At 37.6% G+C, this 22,037-nt stretch overlaps 1 protein-coding gene across 19 annotated transcripts in view; it reads right to left on the minus strand.

Moving 5' to 3' along the window:
* PLEKHA6 (pleckstrin homology domain containing A6) overlaps window positions 1-22,037 on the minus strand; it is a 1,822,600-nt gene that overhangs the window by 58,524 nt on the left and 1,742,039 nt on the right. For all 19 annotated transcript variants that reach the window (XM_044076969.1, XM_044076965.1, XM_044076964.1 and 16 more), the window contains one exon: window positions 13,481-13,645. In XM_044076969.1, coding sequence (XP_043932904.1) covers window positions 13,481-13,645 — 165 coding nt within the window. The remainder of the gene's footprint in view (window positions 1-13,480; window positions 13,646-22,037) is intronic.

The raw sequence follows: 22,037 nt of genomic DNA on the forward strand, positions 1-22,037 counted from the left end.
GGAGTTGAAGATTTCAGGGGAGAAATGTCTTTTATTGCAGACAAGTTTGTAAATGATATTTTTAGTAGGGCAAATGCAGTGCCTAACAAGGTAAATGAGTAGATAATCTCTTAGATTGTCAAGAAAAAGCAGTTAGGTAATGTTCCGAAAACTACTTAACACAAAAACTGGTACAGAATGTTATAAAATCCCGTGTGTCTTGAGGCGAACCAAAAACCGGCAATTCAGCAGCAAACTGTATAATAGATGCTAGCACATCAGCTGTTCACAAAGTATTCTCAGAAAACGAGGTCTGAATGTATACTAAGATTTATTGACAAAAATATATAAAATCCAAAATGGATATTCAAAGTTAAGCGCTTTTGCTTGTATACACGCAAGCTTCATCAGAACTGTAAAAACACAAACCTCGCGACATTTAAATAAACGTTTTGACACTGAAACTGAATCTTAAAGGCATAGGACGCCTAAACTTTTTTACACAATTAAATATAACCAACATCATATGTTAAAAAATCCTAAACCTACTCTAATCCTATTATAAATGTGAATGCTACAATACAATTTTTTAAAAACATGTTAAAATTGTTATTTAATCTAAATATACTAAAAGTATATTATTCTAATTAATCTTCACCTTATACTTCAAAATATAGTTCATATATAGTGTCCTATGAATGACTGCTTGTAATCCTAGTCAACAATTAATAGATTGCATCATACTGTCACAAAATGCATAGCTGTCCTGAAACTTTTTAATTAAAGATGGATTGGGAGAAAAATTAACATTACTGTGTTAGATAAGCATAAAGAACATAAGAAGTACACACACATAATCTATAATCACAAATTTGCTACTAAATATATCTATAAATTACTAGTCATCGCATAGCTAATAAAGGTTTAATCGATATAACATCATTAAGTCCTGGTGGGGTAGAAGAGTCCAAGAATACCTGCCACCAATACTCTTTGTATACAAGCAATGCTTTAAATTCTCCCCCCCTACTTCCATATGTACACTGTCTATAATTGCAAATTTAAAATAGTGCTCGTCTCCACATTTGTTTATATGCCTATACAGAGAATTCTTATCATATTTTGCCCTTATACTGTACAAATGGGCATATATCAGTTTGTTAAAATTTCTCTCTATTTTTCCTACATAGAATCCTGAACATGTCATGCATTTGGCCAAATATACAATCATCCTGGTACAACAAGTACCCTGTTTAAATGTGATTTTTGTGGTATTAATATTCTTTAACACCAAACTTTTCTCCTGGAGAATATGATTACATTGTTTGCACATTCCACATTTCTTAGTATATGTATTATGTAATGTTGCCTTTAAGCTGTTTCTCTCTAAGTATTTCTTAATACTGTATCCCATCTTAAACACGAATTTGGGTCCAGACCCTAATATACTAACTAATCCTTCATCAATAGAAATAATATTCCAGTTGTTAATCAAAATATTCTTAACTTTACCAATATACGGACCATATTCCAGCACACAATACTTGTCATATGTTGGACTTTCAACTAATACATGTGCTGTTACATCCTCTGTCATCTCAGAGTCAAAATATGAACCTAATAATGGCTTATATTTATGTAGCCATTGTTGAATGGCCAACTGGCTGACACTAGCCATCATCCTATCTTCATACCCTCTTTCCTTAAATATAGTCGTAATATAAGCCACTTCGTCTATCATGTCCTTATATACAGAAGTCATTCTAATGGCTCGTATTATCTGTCCTTTATATATATTCATAAATCTATTCCTTGGGTGATTACTGGAAAACTCTAAATAACTATTTGAAAAAGTATTTTTTCTGTATATTCTTGATTTGAATCCAAGTCCCAATCTAGAAACGTATGTGTCAAGATAGGGTACACCAGTTTCATTCCTATGTGAAGTAAATTTTAAATAGTTACTACTCTGATTAAGATATTCTAAAAATTGGTCCAGAGTATCAGTGCTTCCTTCCCATAAGATGTATATATCATCTAAATATCGGGAATAAAATTTTATATGCTGCATATATTGACTCTTGAACTCTTTTGTCTCTTCCCAATCTAACATAACCAGGTTTGCGAATATGGGAGCACAAGCTGCTCCCATAGCCCTTGGTTTGTCTGAAGAGTTCACCCTCAAATTGAATGTAATTATGTTCAAGAACAATAGACATCTTGTCCAAAATTAGACATGCTTTATCCCAATCAAAGTCTGCATATTTGTATATGCTGTTAGCAAATGCCTCTAACTCTTCTGTCTTGGGAATACAGGAGAACAAGTCAATAACATCGATTGTTACAAATATCAAGTCACTTCTCCTCAAATATGTGGGGAATTTTTTCAAAAATTCCCACGAATCTTTCATCATACGTGGGATTTTGTTATGTATATGTTTCAAATAACTGTCAATAACAGAACCCATAGGAAAGGTTTTGGAAAAACTTCCCGAAATAATTGGTCTGAATGGGGGGTCATTTATATCTTTATGAACTTTTGGAATCCCCACTATAGATGCCAGCTTGGGGTATACAACTTTAATATAGTTGTATATGTCCATAGTAATTCTATTGTCAATCAAGAATTCTTCTATATGTAAATCAATTCTACGATAAGCAATGTTGATCTCATTCAGGGAGACTACTTCATAATTTCCGGACATATGTAATAAATTATGTATTTTTGTAGAATAAACTATATTGTCATACATAACAATACCGCCCCCTTTATCATGTTTCATTACCCTGATATTGGTGTCATTTCTTAAATCTCTAAGTATCTTATGTTCTTGCCAAGATAAGTTGTAAGCAGTTTTTTTCCCTTAATATAATTTTGTAATCTATATATCTGTTGCGTTACTGATTTGTCATAGATAGATAGATATAATAGAGTGCATAGGGCGTACATACGTACTCTTCTTTTTAGAATGTATACTCAGATTGTCATGTGTACTAATGTCCTTTATAGAATCCTTAAACAAAATACTTAAATTAAGTTTCCTTATATATCTTTTGACCTCACTAATACAATCAACAAGTCTGAATTTTGTAGTGGGGATGTATTTCATCCCTTTAGAAAATAGGTCAAAATGTACCGTTGTTAGTGGGTACTCAGTATAATTGTAAATATTGAAGTTTTTGTAATTATATACAACACCTTCCTGTGTAATCTCACAATTCAACTTTCTTTCAACATTTTCACCTTGTCCATTAGAATTCTCTTGTACTTGACTTAATAGTATCCCTGATGTTCCTGTTTTTTCCAGTTCCCTCCCCATTTCCAATCTCTTTGTCCTCTCCTGTTCTCCGTATGAAAAAAATTATTATTATTTGCTTGGTTATCCCTCCAATGACCATATGTATTGTAACCTTTGTCAAATTCTTCATTTGGAATATTATTGGAATATTTATAATCCACCTTATATTTGTCCTAAAAATAAGCCCTACCCTTTCTGTATTGTTCCATGTCCCTATTAAATCTTTCCATCAGTTGTTTGGTTTTGGTCCCTATTAAATTTCTTATTTTTGCAAATATGTATATGCTTAATCGTATTATCTGCTAAATTGAACTGACTCACATAAAGTTTTTCCCATTGTGGAAACAGTAAGTCATTCCTAATAATTTCATTCAGTTCTTCCACTTATTGCATAAGTTTCACTAATTTCTCGTCATTAAACTTAATTAGCATTTGCATATATTTAAAGCCACATTGATCAAAAAAAATATTAAATTGTACCATATTGTCAGTAATTTCTATACCCATAGGACATTTTAAAAATGTAAGTCCCATAGGGACTATATTATGCTCCATACACTTATTAAAATAAGCATTGTCTAATTTAATATTATTAATATTATTTAATTTCTTACCCAGGCCATAAATGATATCCTTAAGTGTTCCCTTACGAACTGAAGAATTACCATTGTCAGCTCCTGGGTTATCACTATCAAATACACAATTTCTATCCAAAAAAAGATTTTAAAAGATGGTTAGAATTGTCCCTTGTTCTATCAACATTATTTGTAGCATCCACAGCCAACCCTTTCCTTTTGTCCATATAGATGTTCTGTTTTTGATGTGAATTGTTTTTTTGTAGCATAGCCTTTTTTGGTTTAGTACCCACACGTTTTGCTTCCAAGTCTAAATCACCAAACGACCAGTCAAAGGTAAAATCAGAAATACCTAACTTGGCACTGTTCTTTTTATTTAATGAATAACAAGAAAATGGTAAGTCAATCAGTCTCAAACAGTTATTGCCATTCCCTTGACTGTTAGGTATCTCTGGCGACTGTAAAATACTGTTGGAATTAATTAAATTATTGTCCGAACTGTTTCTGAACCTCTTCGTGTCTCTAATACTAATTTCATTGTTTTTGTCAACTGGTAGTGATGCCAATAACTTAGCTGCAGTGTTCGAGTCGTTGTGAATGTTGCCACTAGCGGCAACAATGTTGCCAAATCTAGATAATACATCTGAAAGTCTGCTTACTTCTCCCCGCAACTCTTTTAGCTCTGCCTGTACTCGAGCCATCTCGCCATTGGAAGGCCTAGGGGGAGTACCTGGATTGTCGTCTCGATCAGACTCCATGGGAAACCAAGAAAAAGCAGTTAGGTAACTTTCCGAAAACTACTTAACACAAAAACTGGTACAGAACGTTAACAAATCCCGTGTGTCTTGAGGTGAACCAAAAACCAGCAATTCAGCAGCAAACTGTATAATCGACGCTAGCACATCAGCTGTTCACAAAGCATTCTCAGAAAACGAGGTCTGAATGTATACTAAGATTTATTGACAAAAATATATAAAATCCAAAATGGATATTCAAAGTTAAGCTCTTTCGCTTGCATACATGCAAGCTTCATTAGAACTGTAAAAACACAAACATCTCGACATCTAAATAAACTTTTTGGTGCTGAAACTGAATCTTAAAGGTATAGGGCACCTAAAATTTTTTACACAATTAAATATAACCAACATATGTTAAAAATATCCTAAACCTACTCTAATCCTATTATAAATGTGAATGCTACAATACAAATTTTTAAAAACATGTTAAAATTGTTATTTAATCTAAATATACTAAAAGTATATTATTCTAATTAATCTTCACCTTATACTTCAAAATATAGTTCATATATAGTGTCCTATGAACAACTGCTTGTAATCCTAGTCAACAATTAATAGATTGCATCATACTGTCACAAAATGCATAGCTGTCCTGAAACTTTTTAATTAAAGATGGATTGGGAGAAAAATTAACATCACTTTGTTAGATAAGCATAAAGAACATAAGAAGTACACACACATAATCTATAATCACAAGCACTATTTTAAATTTGCAATTATAGACAGTGTACATATGGAAGTAGGGGGGAACTTTAAAGCATTGCTTGCATACAAAGAGTATTGGTGGCAGGTATTCTTGGACTCTTCTACCCCACCAGGACTTAATGATGTTATATCAATTAAACCTTTATTAGCTATGCGATGACTAGTAATTTATAGATATATCTAGTAGCAAACTTGTGATTATAGATTATGTGTGTGTACTTCTTATGTTCTTTATGCTTATCTAACACAGTGATGTTAATTTTTCTCCCAATCCATCTTTAATTAAAAAGTTTCAGGACAGCTATGCATTTTGTGACAGTATGATGCAATCTATTAATTGTTGACTAGGATTACAAGCAGTTGTTCATAGGACACTATATATGAACTATATTTTGAAGTATAAGGTGAAGATTAATTAGAATAATATACTTTTAGTATATTTAGATTTAGTAACAATTTTAACATGTTTTTAAAAATTTGTATTGTAGCATTCACATTTATAATAGGATTAGAGTAGGTTTAGGGTATTTTTAACGTATGATGTTGGTTATATTTAATTGTGTAAAAAATTTTAGACGCCCTATGCCTTTAAGGTTCAGTTTCAGTGCCAAAAGGTTTATTTAAATGTTGAGAGGTTTGTGTTTTTACAGTTCTGATGAAGCTTGCGTGTATGCAAGCAAAAGCGCTTAACTTTGAATATCCATTTTGGATTTTATATATTTTTGTCAATAAATCTTAGTATACATTCAGACCTCGTTTTCTGAGAATACTTTGTGAACAGCTGATGTGCTAGCGTCTATTATACAGTTTGCTGCTGAATTGCCGGTTTTTGGTTCGCCTCAAGACACACAGGATTTTTTAACGTTCTGTACCAGTTTTTGTCTTAGATTGTCAAGGAGATAGCCAGATTGGTGACAGAGAGGGGGTTTATTTGCAAGTTTCCAGTTTAGGACAGATTCTTTTTTGCTATGTTTGTCAAATCTGGTAGAGGATTGTATAATTTGACAGAAACCATGGAGGTTAATAAAATTGGAGGGATTTTCCAAGGAGCAGGTGTACCAGTACATGTCGAAATCCCCAATTATTACTCTTTCTTGACTAAAGGTTGAGGCACACAAACAAAGAAGGTCTTCAATAATGTCTGGGTTGTTACCTGGGGGTATGTAAATAGCTATTATAATGATGAGTTTGATGGAGTTTAGTTGAAGGTGGGTGATTTGAATTTCAGAATTCAAGAGCTTTGGTGGGTTGATTTGAAGTCTTTCTAGTCTGATAATATTTTTATATATTACAGCTATGCCGCCTCCTCGTTTGAGTCCTGTCATCTCGTTTGAGTCCTGTCATATTTATGGATGTATAACCAAGGGTTAGAATTTCACTATCCAGTATGTGGGGTTTTAGCCATGTTTCTGTTAGGACTGCTACTTTGGGAGAGTATTGGGTGATAGTTGCATGAAATTCATGAGTTTTATTTAGGATGCATCTTAGGTTTATGTCTATAAAATCTCTGCATCATCAGCTTACCCACCTAACATGCAGTTCATGTCATGTCCATCTTCTAAAACTGGGAATGGTGACACACCTGCAAAAAAGTACATCCCCTGGAAATAGCCTTGGGAAGTACATTCTGGGGAGAAAACACAGGCAACATCCACAGTCCCCTGTTTAAGTGGTCAGAAATCAAACGTGACCAGACATACATGGGATGCAGTCTTGAGTATCTTGATAGGTGCTTGGTGGTTGCACTCACGATTGAAAGGCTAGGGTAAGGAGGATCTACCAGGGCCTCTTGCACTAGGGCTTGCATGTGACGTCAACTTTGCATTTGTTTGGCATGTGTGGGTGGGTGGCCTAATGGTTAAGGTGTTTGCCTTACAAACACAAGGTGCAGGGTTTGATTCTCACAAGGGATAACTGGCCAGGCTTAAAATGGCTCACAAGGGCAGTTAGCTTAGTACTAATCTATGAACCTCTGTGAATCTATGTGGTGGGACATCTCTTAACAGGTGTAAGAGAACACCCAGGGGAAACCATAACAGATTCTAGCACAAGGCTCAGCATAGACCTCACTCATCCCATGCTACATTCAGCAGCTGTATCCCTAGGTACCAGTACGTCTTCATGTGCATAACTCCTCATGTTTGCTGAAAATTGGACTGACTCTGACAGCCTAGATTAGGGGAGGTTATCCTCAGCTACTGTGTCCTAAAAGGACCTCAAATGATCCAGAGGATCTTATTTCATAGGCAGATAAGGACAATAAAAGCTCTGCCTCCATAACCCTTCCCCAGTGGCACCTCCTTTGGAAAAATTCTTAGGCTTATTAAGTCTTCTACTGACTGGCCTGTACCCCTTTACCTTCCCATCAGAAATGGCTAAATGAAAATCCAAGGAAGACCGAGGAGTCTTGATTCCTGCCACCAATGCTGCTTCTGTCTAAGGATGCTTTCTTTGCAGCTTGGAATCATGCAAATGCCAAAGAAGGTGAACACCTTTTTAAAGTCTAACATAAAAGGAGTGATATCCTATCTAGCCTCTCTAGATCCAAAGTAATATGATCTCTGTGGTCTAGCACAGGTGTCAGATACCACTCGTGTTATCCACCTTTACCACCTATAAAAGTGTCTCTAAACCCTTGGCCAGGGAGGACATGTGTGTGTTTTCTTGTGCCACACAGGGACTGATCCCCAGATACGTCTCACCACTCCACTGTCATAGTTCTCCTTAGTAGGCAAGGCAATGGAAAGTATTTGGTCTTTCCTGACAATGGATTCAAGACAGAGCTGGTTGACACCCTCGACAAAATTTCTGCTATCAACTTCCATGTGACCCTTTGTAATTCTGAAGGTGCAAATGTAATAGGCTAAGGTATGTGTCTTTGCAGGATGACAGGGTTCAGATGTTTCTCTTTTAGGAATGGCCTTTATGCAGGCCACCCAGGATGGCTTCATCTGATGTAAAGCATCTCAGGATTTAGTTGATATGCCCAAAAAACGGGACAGACTTTAAACACTGTGAGGACTATAAGCCGCACTGGCTACTTCATTTTCTCCTAGTCTAGACCAACTCAAAAGAAGATGATTATGATGATGATTAAATATATAGCAGTTTCAAAAATTCCCTTCACTAAAAGATGAGTGTCCTAATGAATTAGTGTTTTTATCCATAGCTATGGCAGTCAAATTTCTTAACAGAGTGGTCTCGCTGATCTAGCAGTTATAGTCCTGACTACAATCCAGAGCTATCCACAGGGGACAATCCCAAAAGACCAGTAGGTTTAGATATCATTATAAATAGCCCCATCACAGAGCTCTGCTCAGAGACCAAGTCTTATCCACATAGCTCTTTGAGACAGGCCCAAACTGTGGTTTCCAGATGGACTATAAAATCTGTATCTCCTTCAGAACAAAGAAAGAGGTTTTACTTCTGCATCTTAGTTCTGTAAGGGATAGAAGACTTTTACCTCATTCTGGACCTCAATGACTTCAACAAAGGAAGTACATTAAGTTGTGGTTGTTGATTTCTTAAAGATAAGGCTTCCACTAATGCAAGGCACTTAGATGGTGTCAGTGAATTTGATGGATGCTTTCTGGCACAACTATATAAGCGGTCTACACAGGATAGTTCCTTCAGTTCACTTTACATAAGCACAGCTTTCATTAGAAAGTACTGCTGGTTGTTCCTTCAGAGTTTACCAGGATGCTAGATACAGTAGTGGAAGGCCTTTCAGGAGAAAGATGTCCATGAGCTCCATCATCTGCATGGCCAGCTCAGTGGCCTTGGCAAGGGGACTAATTGGTATTGTCCTTGAATGAAGCACAACTGTGATCTGCAGGCCCTGGGAGTGTCTCTAGCAATAGCAAGAAGTCCACTCTGCCCCAAACATAGACAGATGTCTTCTTCAAGGCTGATATGGACTGTCTTCACTGTCAGGCTTCAGAGAGGCAACAGGCGGTCTTGGCCTTGATAGTCTGAGTGTGGGTCTAGGTTCCCACTCTCTTGTACCTTCTGGGCGTGATGTCTGTCAGTCTTCATGGTGGTTCAGTGAGCAGTAATGTGCCAAATGGTGAAGAATCACCACATGGTCTCTGCTGTGCTTTTGGTCTCAGACTCTTATCACTGTGCTTTAGGGTGGTGTATAGTCAACACCAATCTCAGTGTGATTCTTCCCTTCTTGGAGGAGCAGCTACAACATTAGTCACAATGATGGATGACCTACTGGCATGATGGGGAATTCTACCTTGTCTCCTTCATGGTTAATGGGAAGTGGACTTCCTAAGGAAGGGTGATCCACATAACCTGGCTAGAGACCAGGGCAATTCTAGTTATCTGGAAGGCTCTGGAGGAAAAGTGAAAGTCCCAGCTCCACCTGGTCTACTCGGACAACTAATCCAGCATTATGTGATACCCAAACATGTAGGACAGCATGTTTTCATAACCTACATAGGCAGCATTGCAGGTCTGGCAATGTCATACACAAAGATGTCACACTTACAGTCATTCATATTACAGGAGACATGAAAGATGTCATACAAAGAGATATCACACACATAGTGGTTCACATCAAAGGAAAGGTGATCATACTGAGCTACTGAGCCCTTCATCCAGTCCTCTTCTGAACCTAAGCATTTGTGAATTCTGTCTAGTCAATTTCTTCCACTCACAACACAGTAACAGAAACATGATGGCATGCATATTCTTTCACCCACGGAAGGATGATTCCTTGATGCTTTCTCACCATTTCATCTCATTCCAGATAAAAGAAACTAAAGCTTATTGCCATTGTTTCCTGTGTGCCCTAGTTACTGAGGATGGCTTGCTCCCAGGCTGTCATGTTCCTGACAGTTCAGGAAAGTACACTAATACAAACCAAGGAGTAATCGTATCTAGTCAAGGAGATATCTACTTCTAGTTCAAAGCTTATCTTGTGTTCTTTGATCCCTAGCTCCAGCCCAACATTTGTGCGAGTTTTGAAGGTAAGTAAAACCATCAGTAAGACTTTCCTTAAGTGCAGTGCATATATTTATTGAGGTATCTGTGTGTGTGTGTGTGTGTGTGTGTGTGTGTGTGTGTGTGTGTGTGTGTGTGTGTGTGTGTGTGTGTGTGTGTGTGTGTGTGTGTGTGTGTGTGCGTGTGTGTGTGTGTGCGTGTGTGTGTGTGTGTGTGTGTGTGTGTGTTTGCATAGGTTAAGGTGTGAGCTGAAAGTGGTCTTGCCTTGCCCTGAATCTCTGTGGTCCTTCAAGATGAGACATGAAGAACCTCTCTCTCTCTTCTCCTCCTCCTCCTCTGAAATGCTTTCTCATCAGGCTTAACCTAAAATGAAAGGATGCGTCTTCCAGTTGGGGAGCTTATTGTATGATTTCTTCACTGTTAATGTAATATTCCTTGGCAAGGAGATCTGAGAATACAAAACCAGATCTTCTTCCTCTGGCTTTGAGTATGGAGAATCAGATAAGGGGATACTCACGTTCCCTTACATACCACCCCTACAGCAGAAGGTTAGGATACCTGGGTCTCAGGCACTGGGTCTAGCCCAAAGGAGGAAAACAGTTTATCCCTAACTGGAGAAGAGGTATTTGAGATCTACAGGACTCAAGATGCCCTATAGGCTTCCTGTGCAAAAATGGTAACATATCCTGTCTTACACAAATTTCAGGAGGTGCATCTGAAATTTCTGAAGGATGGATGTCTGCCATGGGCACTGTAGAAATGGCATTTGGCCTAGGTGTCTCTCATACATTGCCTAATGCATGTAAAGAAATGCCATTGTCCATTTTCAAAGGGGAGAGACCTGGTGGGGATCCAGCTAAACAGGGACGTAGCCAGGCAACATAACACTTCATTGGATCAGAATCTCAGAATAAGTGGTATCACTATGGGCAGCTAAACAGGAACGGGGCCAGGCAACATAATACTTCATTGGATCAGACTCACAGGATGAGTGGTATCACTATGGGCAGTTAAACAGGGACGTGACCAGACAACATAACACTTCATCGGATCAGAATCTCAGAAGAAGTGGTATCACTATGGGCAGCTAAACAGGAACGAGGCCAGGCAACATAATACTTCATGGGATCAGAATCGTAGGATGAGTGGTATCACTATGGGCAGCTAAACAGGGACGTGGCCAGGCAACATAACACTTCATTGGATCAGAATCGCAGGATGAGTGATGTCATTATGGCTTAATGCTCCCTGCCTATCTGCTTTTTCAACTCAAATTTCTTTCAGCTTCTCTGTCTTTCACATACTAAAGAGTATTCTTGGAGACCCTTTTCCCAGTCATGGATGGCTCTCCCGTGTGAAGAGACATTTCCTGTACTTTGACCTGAAATGCTCTGTGCTTCTTAAAAGTAGTTAGAGCTTTCCTGTACAGCAGCTACAGCAGCAGTGATCATTTGAATATCTACCCCTATGGTAAGTTGACTTATACAACTGTACTATGTTCTTCATTTGATCACTGCTGCCTTAGTCTAAGCTATATAGGTTATGTCTTGTCAAAGGCATATTGGCTGGCCAGCTTCAAAAGCTTCAGTGCACCTTCCACATGCTCAAGCTGACTAGTAGTTAGGTTTGGGTGCCAAACCCTTCAGTATCCTCCTGCCGACGAAGAGTGCTCTCCTCTCTCGGCTTGAAGGATCAGAGGTTGGCTAATACTGTTCCATTGCTGCTACGACTCCTACCTCCCTTGTCTATTTAGTCTTTCAACACCAATTTTTATGGCTGCTCTATCTTCTGGTACTTCCAAGTTTCTTTCAATTACTTTTTTTTTGTTGTTTTGGTCACTCGGAGGGCTAAACATTTGAGGTCATGGACAGTCCTCACACTCTGATTAGTACTAGGCTAACTGCCCATGTGGACCATTTTAAGCCTAGCCAATTACCCCATATGAGAGTCAAACCCTGCACCTTGCGTTTGTAAGATAAACAGCTTAACCATTATGCCAATGTTGCTACGGCAGAGTATCATCTCTTTACTGGTCAGTTACACCATGAATTCAGAAAAGGACTGCTACCATCACTGAATAAAAATGTATCCCAAAACATGCAAGGGCAGCACAGTGGCATAACAAACAGAACTGCAGTTTTACATCAAGAGGTCCTCTAGTTCAGTTCTCACCTAGGGTGCTTTCTGTATGGTGTCTGCATGTCATCCCTGTGTTGTTGTAACATGTGAAGTGGCACTTTCTAAATTACACATAGGTGTACATGCAGGATGAGAATGGTTGGGGGGGGGGGTGTTCTATGACAGACTGACACCCTGTCCAGAATAGTTTTTCCAATGCCTTGTACCACTCATTGCAGAGATAGGCTGTAGCATCCCATGACCTTGTGAAAGAATTGACTAAATTATAGAAAAATGGATTTGAGGACAAAACATGCATTTCATTTTAATACAGTACATTTCTTGCAGATATCCATAATGAAACTACAGATTTCTCAGTCCTGTTGTAACTAAAAACTATCTTCACATTATACATTATAGAATGGAACATCAAAATCAAATGTACTTTTTCTGTCCTGAATGGACAAGTCCCAGTATGGTCCTCCCACACGGTGCCCCATCATTCTACAAGAGTTACTGCAGCCAAGGTTTTTCTCTGGGTTCTTCCCATCTCTTACTAAGTGAGGGTCTGCTCCTTTGTCTCTGTATATATCAGACTTGGCCTATGGGGTCTGACATATCTGCTGCATAATCTAATAAAAGGGATGGAGTATGATCATTTTAGGTCGTAAGTGTTAACAATTCTAATCCACTTGGAAATAAAACAAGTATGGTGATGTCATAAATACATATGCTGAGTATCTGTACCTAATGAAATAACTGACAGCTTCAGTTATGAGACCACTGGTTTACACCAAGGGCAGACGAGTACCAGGTGCATCACTTACCACAAGGGAGGAAGAGGTGAGCCCATACTGCAATTAGCACGGCTTGGTATTCTAATGCAGTTTAGTTATCCAGCTTCTATTCTGAGCTTCACATATCAGTCATGCAAACTACATCACCAGGTTTACTTGCCGAATTTGCAAAATGCTGCCGTACTGTGGGTGGAAGTAAAATGGGACACCTGCACCACTTCATATCACAGGGGTAGATAATACAGCTGTTAGTCACTCACCTCTTTACTGATGTCCACATTATAGTGTTCAGGCTCCAGGTCTGTCTTTCGCAGCCGTGCTATTTCCTCTCTTGGGCTTTCATAATTCTTGCTGGAATTTTCTTTTCGGACTGCAGCCTCCAAATCAGAAATATCTACCTCATGAATGCTACGATGTCGCCTTACCTACAAGTAGTAGATATTAGACTTTAAATTTTGACAAAATGCTCTTATGAAAACAGCATGTAATCTTCAATATAAAATGATTCAAGACATCTAGTAGAACTGTGTACTTGCTTCTACAGACAACGTTAGCTATAAAAAGATTCAAGGTGCCTATTAGAATTGCGTACTTCTACAGATGATGATAGTCTGCTTCTATTTGCATAGGTAGGTAGAGGTTTCTTCCCTTTTGCACATTTTACTCCTGTCATTTAACTAAACACTCCATATTAACACACATCACAGTCATTTCAAGCAGATGACATATGGAATACCTGAACAGGTCCACATTCTTAGTCTGCAGAGAGTAAACTGCTGGAATCTCCTTTCTTAGGAAATAGAGCACAGCATTTTCCTTAGCTATCAGGCTCCCATGTGCTGTGCTCATCCTCCACAGAAACTGATCTCATGCTCAGTTTCCTTTTTTGCAATTAATACTATTAGAATGTTCTTATGTACAAAGCTTAGAAAATACCTTCAAGTGTCCATTAAATGGTAGTCACTTAGCAGCTGCCTTTAGTTTGATGTCAGGGTCTACAAATAACCAACGTAGAAAACACTCTACCTCGCAAGTACGGCTGTGCACGGCCAACCCAACTTGAAAAAAACGCCAAAGCCAGCACGGAAAGTTCCAAGTCTAAATATTTATTGGAAATAAACTAGTGCAACAAAAGCACTAAAGTAACAGCTCGATCCTCATACTAGTTTCGGAATAAAACCTTCTTCAGTGAGGAAGAAAAACAAAATAGCAGCTCACTGATAGGCAAGGATGCTTATAAAAGAGGCAGGACCAATCGAAAATCAAAGCACATAATTTATGTGCATATATAATGGGCAACCAAAAAAAGTTTGATGCATCTTGATAAACAGACTGTTTCATTCAAATCTCAATGAATATGTATATTCAGTATAATGCAAAAAATAGGGACATTGTCAATTAACTTACATATAAGTTAAAAAAGTGTCAAAACAGTGTCCTACTTATAAACAGTATATATAATACCTAACTCAGAAAGGCACACAATCAATGACAAAACTGTAAGTTGTCAATGACATATGTGATGACCTGTAATCAATAATATATCATGCTTATGGCACACATATGATATGTAGTTAGATAAAACACAAAAAATGTCAACTACACTACAAATTGTAGGGCCAGAGTTCAAATATGAAATGATCCGGTACTATATGCCTGACCAATCTGTATCCAAAATATACAGTTATGTCTGATACTGAATGTGATTTCAACATCTGGAATGAAGTACAAACAGTGGTGGTGTATATAATCATCACAGTTGTTATTCAAATGTCGTCTATCACAGCAAAAGATGAATGGTTATCTATATCAACTGGTGGTCTTATAATCCTAAAAATGACCATCCAACAGGTATATACATGTAATAACAGTGTAATACCCTTTTTAATAGATAGCCAAAAAAAAACAAATTTATGTATTTAAAGCATGAATGTTCTTATTAACCCAGATGTTCATTGAGGCCAGGTGGAAATAGTGCTCCTAAATGGATAGTCCAATATTTTTCTTTATGGCTGAGTATGCTTTGCCAGCCCAATTGGTTATGTCTATTTCCCATAACCTTGTCAATGATCATGAACATAAAATTGGCTGTTGTATGTTTAGTAGAATGTTGGTATAAAGCATTAGTAGTTTTTTTGTTACGTATTTCACTTCTATGTTCACTAATCCTGGTTCTGAGTGGGCGAGAAGTTTTGCCCACATAGAATGCATTGCAGTGGCATGTAGCTAGATAAATCACCCAAGTAGATGAACAATTGCCAAATGTACGTACATCATAAACTTTACTCGTGTTGGCACTAGTAAATTGTTTAAGCTTGTTTACCTGACAACATGAGCTGCAATGACCACAAGGAAATGTGCCTAACAGTTCATCCCCAGAAATGGTGAGTTGTTTGTACTGGGCACCACCACTCTCCTTATGTCTAAAATGTGAGAGCAGTGTGCTCAGAGTTTTACCTCTCCTTTAGGTAATGGAACATTTGTTTCCCAAAATCTGTCGTAAATGGTCATTGGCTAAAAGGATGTTCCAGTTTTGATTCAGAATCTCCCTCACTATCTGATGGTTCCTACCATAAGTAGTTATAAATCTAATGGTGTCATCTTTGATGTATTGATCTTTATTTTTATATTTTAATAATGAATCTCTATGCTGTCTATCAGTCCATATCCTGGCAGATTCAATATCAAAATTGGAGTAACCTCTGTCCAAAAATCTGTGTCTCAAATCATGTTTAGCTGTATCATAATCAATTTGGGGGGAGTTGATACGTTTCATTCTTAGAAATTGAGACTTGGGGATGTTGCGGATGGTGTGACGTGGGTGCATGCTTGAAGCATGAAGTAATGAATTGAATTGTGGATACTTCCGATGTGTTTTCGTATTCAAAGTATGGTCCTTGTTACGATAAATCGTAACATCCAAAAAATCAATCTGTTCTTTATCAAAAGTGATGGAAAATTCAATGCCCCATATATTATTGTTTAAGTATTCCACAAATTCAAAAAGATATTCAGTATCCGCACGCCACACCATCCAGCAATCATCCAAGTATCTCCTCCAAATGTCCATTTCAACAAGGTAGATGTTGTGTAGAGGATTATAAATCACATATTCTTCTAGATATGCCATGAAGAGATCAGCATATATGGGTGCAAAGGATGCACCCATAGCTGTTCCTCTCAATTGCCAATAACATTCGCCTTGGAAATAAAAGACATTTTTATTGAGAACATGTTCACACATGCATATAAGCAGTGTGTTGAACCCTGGTGGATATATTTCAGATTTTGTTAACCAAAAATCCAAAGCCTGTAAACCTCCCCAATGAGGTATGCTAGTGTAGAGAGATTTAACATCCAAGGTGCACATAATCCAATTTGGGTCTAGCTGGGTATCCTGAATAATGTTCAAAAACTGTGTTGTGTCCTGAATTCTGGCTCTAACATGTATCAATAGGGGTTTTAAATATTGGGTTAGAAACTCAGACAATGGTTCTGTCAATGAGCCATGGCCAGAGACAATTGGTCTACCGGGATGAATGATGGATTTGTGAATTTTGAAGCAAATAAAGAATTTGCTTAGAAGGGTCCTTGACCTGAAGATGTTGAAGAGTCTTGGGACTAATGATGCCCTCATCCATGGCCAAAGTGAGAAAGATATCAATCTCTTCCTTAAATTTTTGGTTGGGTCAATACCCATATGCTGATAACATTTAGTATCTGAAAGTTGTCGAGACCTTCTTGAATATAGTCCTGCATGTTTTGGATAACCACAGCACCACCCTTGTCAGCTTGTAAAATGGCAATGTTTCGGTTGTTTCTGAGCTCTATCAGTGCCTGTTTCTCTTCTGATGTCATATTATCTGGGGCAATGTTACATTCTAAGTGAGGAAAGTGTAGATCTTTGAGCACTGCTTGTTGGAAAATACCAACATTCTTGTTCATGGGTGGCTGAAATGTGGATTTTTAAAAGTGAACTCAGAAGATCTTTGAGATGTACTAGTGTCCTGTTCAGAAAAAATATCTTAAGGTTAAGTTTCCTACAGTATTCCATGACATCCAAAGAAGTAAGATAATGATCAGAAAAAAGCTTGGAACGAAACCCAAACCTTTATTCAAGATATTGTGTTGTGCATCAGTGAGTACAACATCTGACAAGTTTAAGACATTTTCAAAAGGTGTATTCATTATCTCAGTAAAGCTTGGATCAGACCTGGCATGGATTCTGTTCTTAGTTCTATTGGTGTGTTTCCTCCCCCCTCTGGATTTCCTACCCTGTCTAAAGGGAGATGCTGATGAGTGGTCTTCTTTCTTAAAGGGGAGTTGGTGGACAATCCACCCTCACCATCTGTATAGGATGACTCCTCCCCTGATGTGCTCGCAAATGTTTGGTCTCTGTGTTTCAATATGGATCTCGGTCTCTTCCTGGACCTGCCCCCGGACATACCTGGCCGTGAATCCTGAAACCTGACAGTTCTCTGTGTTTGAAAGGGTTGCCCCTTTGCATAATCAGTCACATCTCTATTAAATTTTTTGACCTTTCGGTCCTTGATCAATTTATCATAATTTGTCAATTCCTTGGACAACCAATCCAGACGTTGATGATAGTTGTGATGGGATTGAAATTTTTTACATTCTGCACTTAATTCTTTAGTTTCCGAGACACAAACATCAATCATCCTCTCATAGTAGGAAGCTAGGATCTTTATTATTACACCACCACTGTTTGTACTTCATTCCAGATGTTGAAATCACATTCAGTATCAGACATAACTGTATATTTTGGATACAGATTGGTCAGGCATATAGTACCGGATCATTTCATATTTGAACTCTGGCCCTACAATTTGTAGTGTAGTTGACATTTTTTGTGTTTTATCTAACTACATATCATATGTGTGCCATAAGCATGATATATTATTGATTACAGGTCATCACATATGTCATTGACAACTTACAGATTTGTCATTGATTGTGTGCCTTTCTGAGTTAGGTATTATATATACTGTTTATAAGTAGGACACTGTTTTGACACTTTTTTAACTTATATGTAAGTTAATTGACAATGTCCCTATTTTTTGCATTATACTGAATATACATATTCATTGAGATTTGAATGAAACAGTCAGTTTATCAAGATGCATCAAACTTTTTTTGGTTGCCCATTATATATGCACATAAATTATGTGCTTTGATTTTCGATTGGTCCTGCCTCTTTTATAAGCATCCTTGCCTATCAGTGAGCTGCTATTTTGTTTTTCTTCCTCACTGAAGAAGGTTTTATTCCGAAACTAGTATGAGGATCGAGCTGTTACTTTAGTGCTTTTGTTGCACTAGTTTATTTCCAATAAATATTTAGACTTGGAACTTTCCGTGCTGGCTTTGGCATTTTTTTTCAAGTTGGGTTGGCCGTGCACAGCCGTACTTGCGAGGTAGAGTGTTTTCTACGTTGGTTGTTCCTCGCTGTTGGTGCTCAGTTCCTGTCCTGGGTGTAAGGAGAGAACTCCTATCCTGATGTGCTCGTAAGTTTGGTCTCGCTGGTTCGTTCAAGGATGCCTTTTCTCGTGTATCTATGTTGGGACCTTGACTTTTGACTATTATATGATCTGCATCTTGTCAACGACGGCTTTGTAACTAGTTTCTTTGTTAACCAGGCCTTGGCGTCTTATTCTTTGGACACGCCAGCTCAAGGATACCTTTTTTCTACAACAGGACTGTCGCTGAATAAATTTGGACACATTGGGGCTGTTTGTTTTTCAAAATACATTGTTATAATTACGATGTTCAAACGGGACATCAAAGGTATGTTTACTTCATATCCTATATATATATATGGGCTACTAGCACCACATTTTTGTATGGATACCGTGATTCATAGTGTCAGTGAAAGACACATTTGGGAATTTATTTCACATTAAGCCCTAATTTGATGAACATTGAGATTTATAACAGTTACGGGGCTTTCTACCAGTTGATTCATGAAAATTGGGTCCATTTACGGCTGTGAATATTGGTTTGGACTGGATGTGTAGTGATTTGGCACACGCTAGTTACGGAAACCACCTTAATAAATAACTGCATCTCCAGTTCGTTTTTCCGACGATAGGATACAGATTGGTAGTGTGTTTTTGACACAAGTCACTACGAGTTTCGAGGATTGTGTTTGAACTTTATTTCATCATTCTAACAGGCTCCTGTTTCAACGAAAGTAAACACAACGTAATAGACAATTGAGCGTGGTGGATTAGGGTATTCCATCCAAGGCTGCATTCTAAAGACACTCGAATATCTATGTGAACATTTTGATACTTTGGATTGTGGACTATTTTCATGAACTAAGCCTGACATTATATTCTTAGGCCTCTTATAACTGCATTGAATTTACCATCAGTGTTTAAGGCATTTTTTGCTTATGTGCAAGTAATTTACTAATGTATATAAGGCACAATAATTGGGATAGGAATATATATTAGCCTTTTTCCTTCTTTATTCATAGTGATCCTACACCTATAATTGTTAGATTATATGAAGTTTATGCCTGTGTAGCCACGCATTATAGTATCTTTTTTGTCCTTACATTTACCATTGTGTTACTCAGTATATTATATGATACCAGATTTAGTCACTCACAATTTGGACCATATTTAATATCTAGTGGTGTTATAGCAGGGCATGATTTAACAGCCAGTGAGTGTTTCTTTTTTTACATCTATCAATATATATAACTATGGAACAGATGGTATATTCATAATGGATGGGGCTCATTTCCATACTATCTTGCATGTTAATATATAGCAAGTTTTTGAATATATATATTCAAGCCCCACATGTCTTGAACTATACACATTTTGGTGTCTTTTTGAACACTTGGTCCACCATCTTTATAGTGTGAATGAGGACTTACAATTGAATTTGGACACACTAGGAACAATTTTAAAACACATGTCCCTTTTGTCCATTATATAACCTGGATGCTATTTTACATCTTTATGTTATGCTTCTCATTTGTTCATAATATGACGCATATTTTCCAGGATTAATAATATTTTGTGACCTTTACAATCTAGATTTTGCTGATACATGTTTAATTCTATTTATATTAATGATTGGCCATCTACTCAACATTTAGGGTTGGTTTCGATAACATCATGTTAACTTAGGTGTTATTAACCAGATCAGTATTAGTGATTTTTATTTAATTAGTGCTTATCAGATATTCTTTTGTTGTACAATATCCTGTTTCAGGTATTCTACACATTTCAGACCATTAAGCAGGCTAAGTAAGAACCAGTGAAATTGTTATATTCACTTGTTTTTTAGTTGACTCCAATAGTGACAACATATTTTATGATACTTAATTACTCTACACCCCTTGGTTTTAAGTGTGTACCATCTGGCTTTGCCTTTTTGTACTAAATCATATTGGTCCTTTTCTGGTAAACCATTGACCCAGGTCATAGAGTCATATCATAGTCTTAGCGTTACATGTTTTGACAGGGCACTAGTCTTTATGGTGTTGCTTGATTGCTGACTTCTTATACGGGTTTTCTGCTTTAAATTTTGTATTGAACCTACCAACACTAATATACAGTTGGAAAGTGGGTCTCTAACTGGCCCTGTCCCCCGCTTCCAGGCTGTAGTTCAGAGCCTTGACAGTTCCTGATCTATACATTTTATTTCTGGACAACATATCCCAAGTCATTCTTAAAATGGAATTAGACAAGTTATTGGATGGTTGGTGTGCTGATAGAGAAGACATTGGCATATTCGGCTTAAGCCAAATCTCAAGCAACAACCAGAGTGAAATTAATATGGACAGTGGTGATAGTTGTGAAATGGCATTCCGCAATTTGGAGAAAGGTTTAAAAAATCTTAGAGCCAATATATGGCACCTAAGACTGTTTAAAGCATATTTACATAAGAACCTGGCACCTAGAGGATTGAGAATTAAACTCCATCCTTTAGTCGGCAGATCTGAACAGAGGCTGACAGAGGAATGGGATGAGGCACTTAGAAATGGATCTATGGTTTTTGTAAAGATCCTAGCTTCCTACTATGAGAGGATGATTGATGTTTGTGTCTCGGAAACTAAAGAATTAAGTGCAGAATGTAAAAAATTTCAATCCCATCACAACTATCATCAACGTCTGGATTGGTTGTCCAAGGAATTGACAAATTATGATAAATTGATCAAGGACCGAAAGGTCAAAAAATTTAATAGAGATGTGACTGATTATGCAAAGGGGCAACCCTTTCAAACACAGAGAACTGTCAGGTTTCAGGATTCACGGCCGGGTATGTCCGGGGGCAGGTCCAGGAAGAGACCGAGATCCATATTGAAACACAGAGACCAAACATTTGCGAGCACATCAGGGGAGGAGTCATCCTATACAGATAGTGAGGGTGGATTGTCCACCAACTCCCCTTTAAGAAAGAAGACCACTCATCAGCATCTCCCTTTAGACAGGGTAGGAAATCCAGAGGGGGGAGGAAACACACCAACAGAACTAAGAACAGAATCCATGCCAGGTCTGATCCAAGCTTTACTGAGATAATGAATACACCTTTTGAAAATGTCTTAAACTTGTCAGATGTTGTACTCACTGATGCACAACACAATATCTTGAATAAAGGTTTGGGTTTCGTTCCAAGCTTTTTTTCTGATCATTATCTTACTTCTTTGGATGTCATGGAATACTGTAGGAAACTTAACCTTAAGATATTTTTTTCTGAACAGGACACTAGTACATCTCAAAGATCTTCTGAGTTCACTTTTAAAAAATCCACATTTCAGCCACCCATGAACAAGAATGTTGG

This window comes from Protopterus annectens, chromosome 7.part0, assembly GCF_019279795.1.
Source record: "Protopterus annectens isolate FY-2018-M chromosome 7.part0, PAN1.0, whole genome shotgun sequence".
Lineage (NCBI taxonomy): Eukaryota > Metazoa > Chordata > Ceratodontiformes > Protopteridae > Protopterus > Protopterus annectens.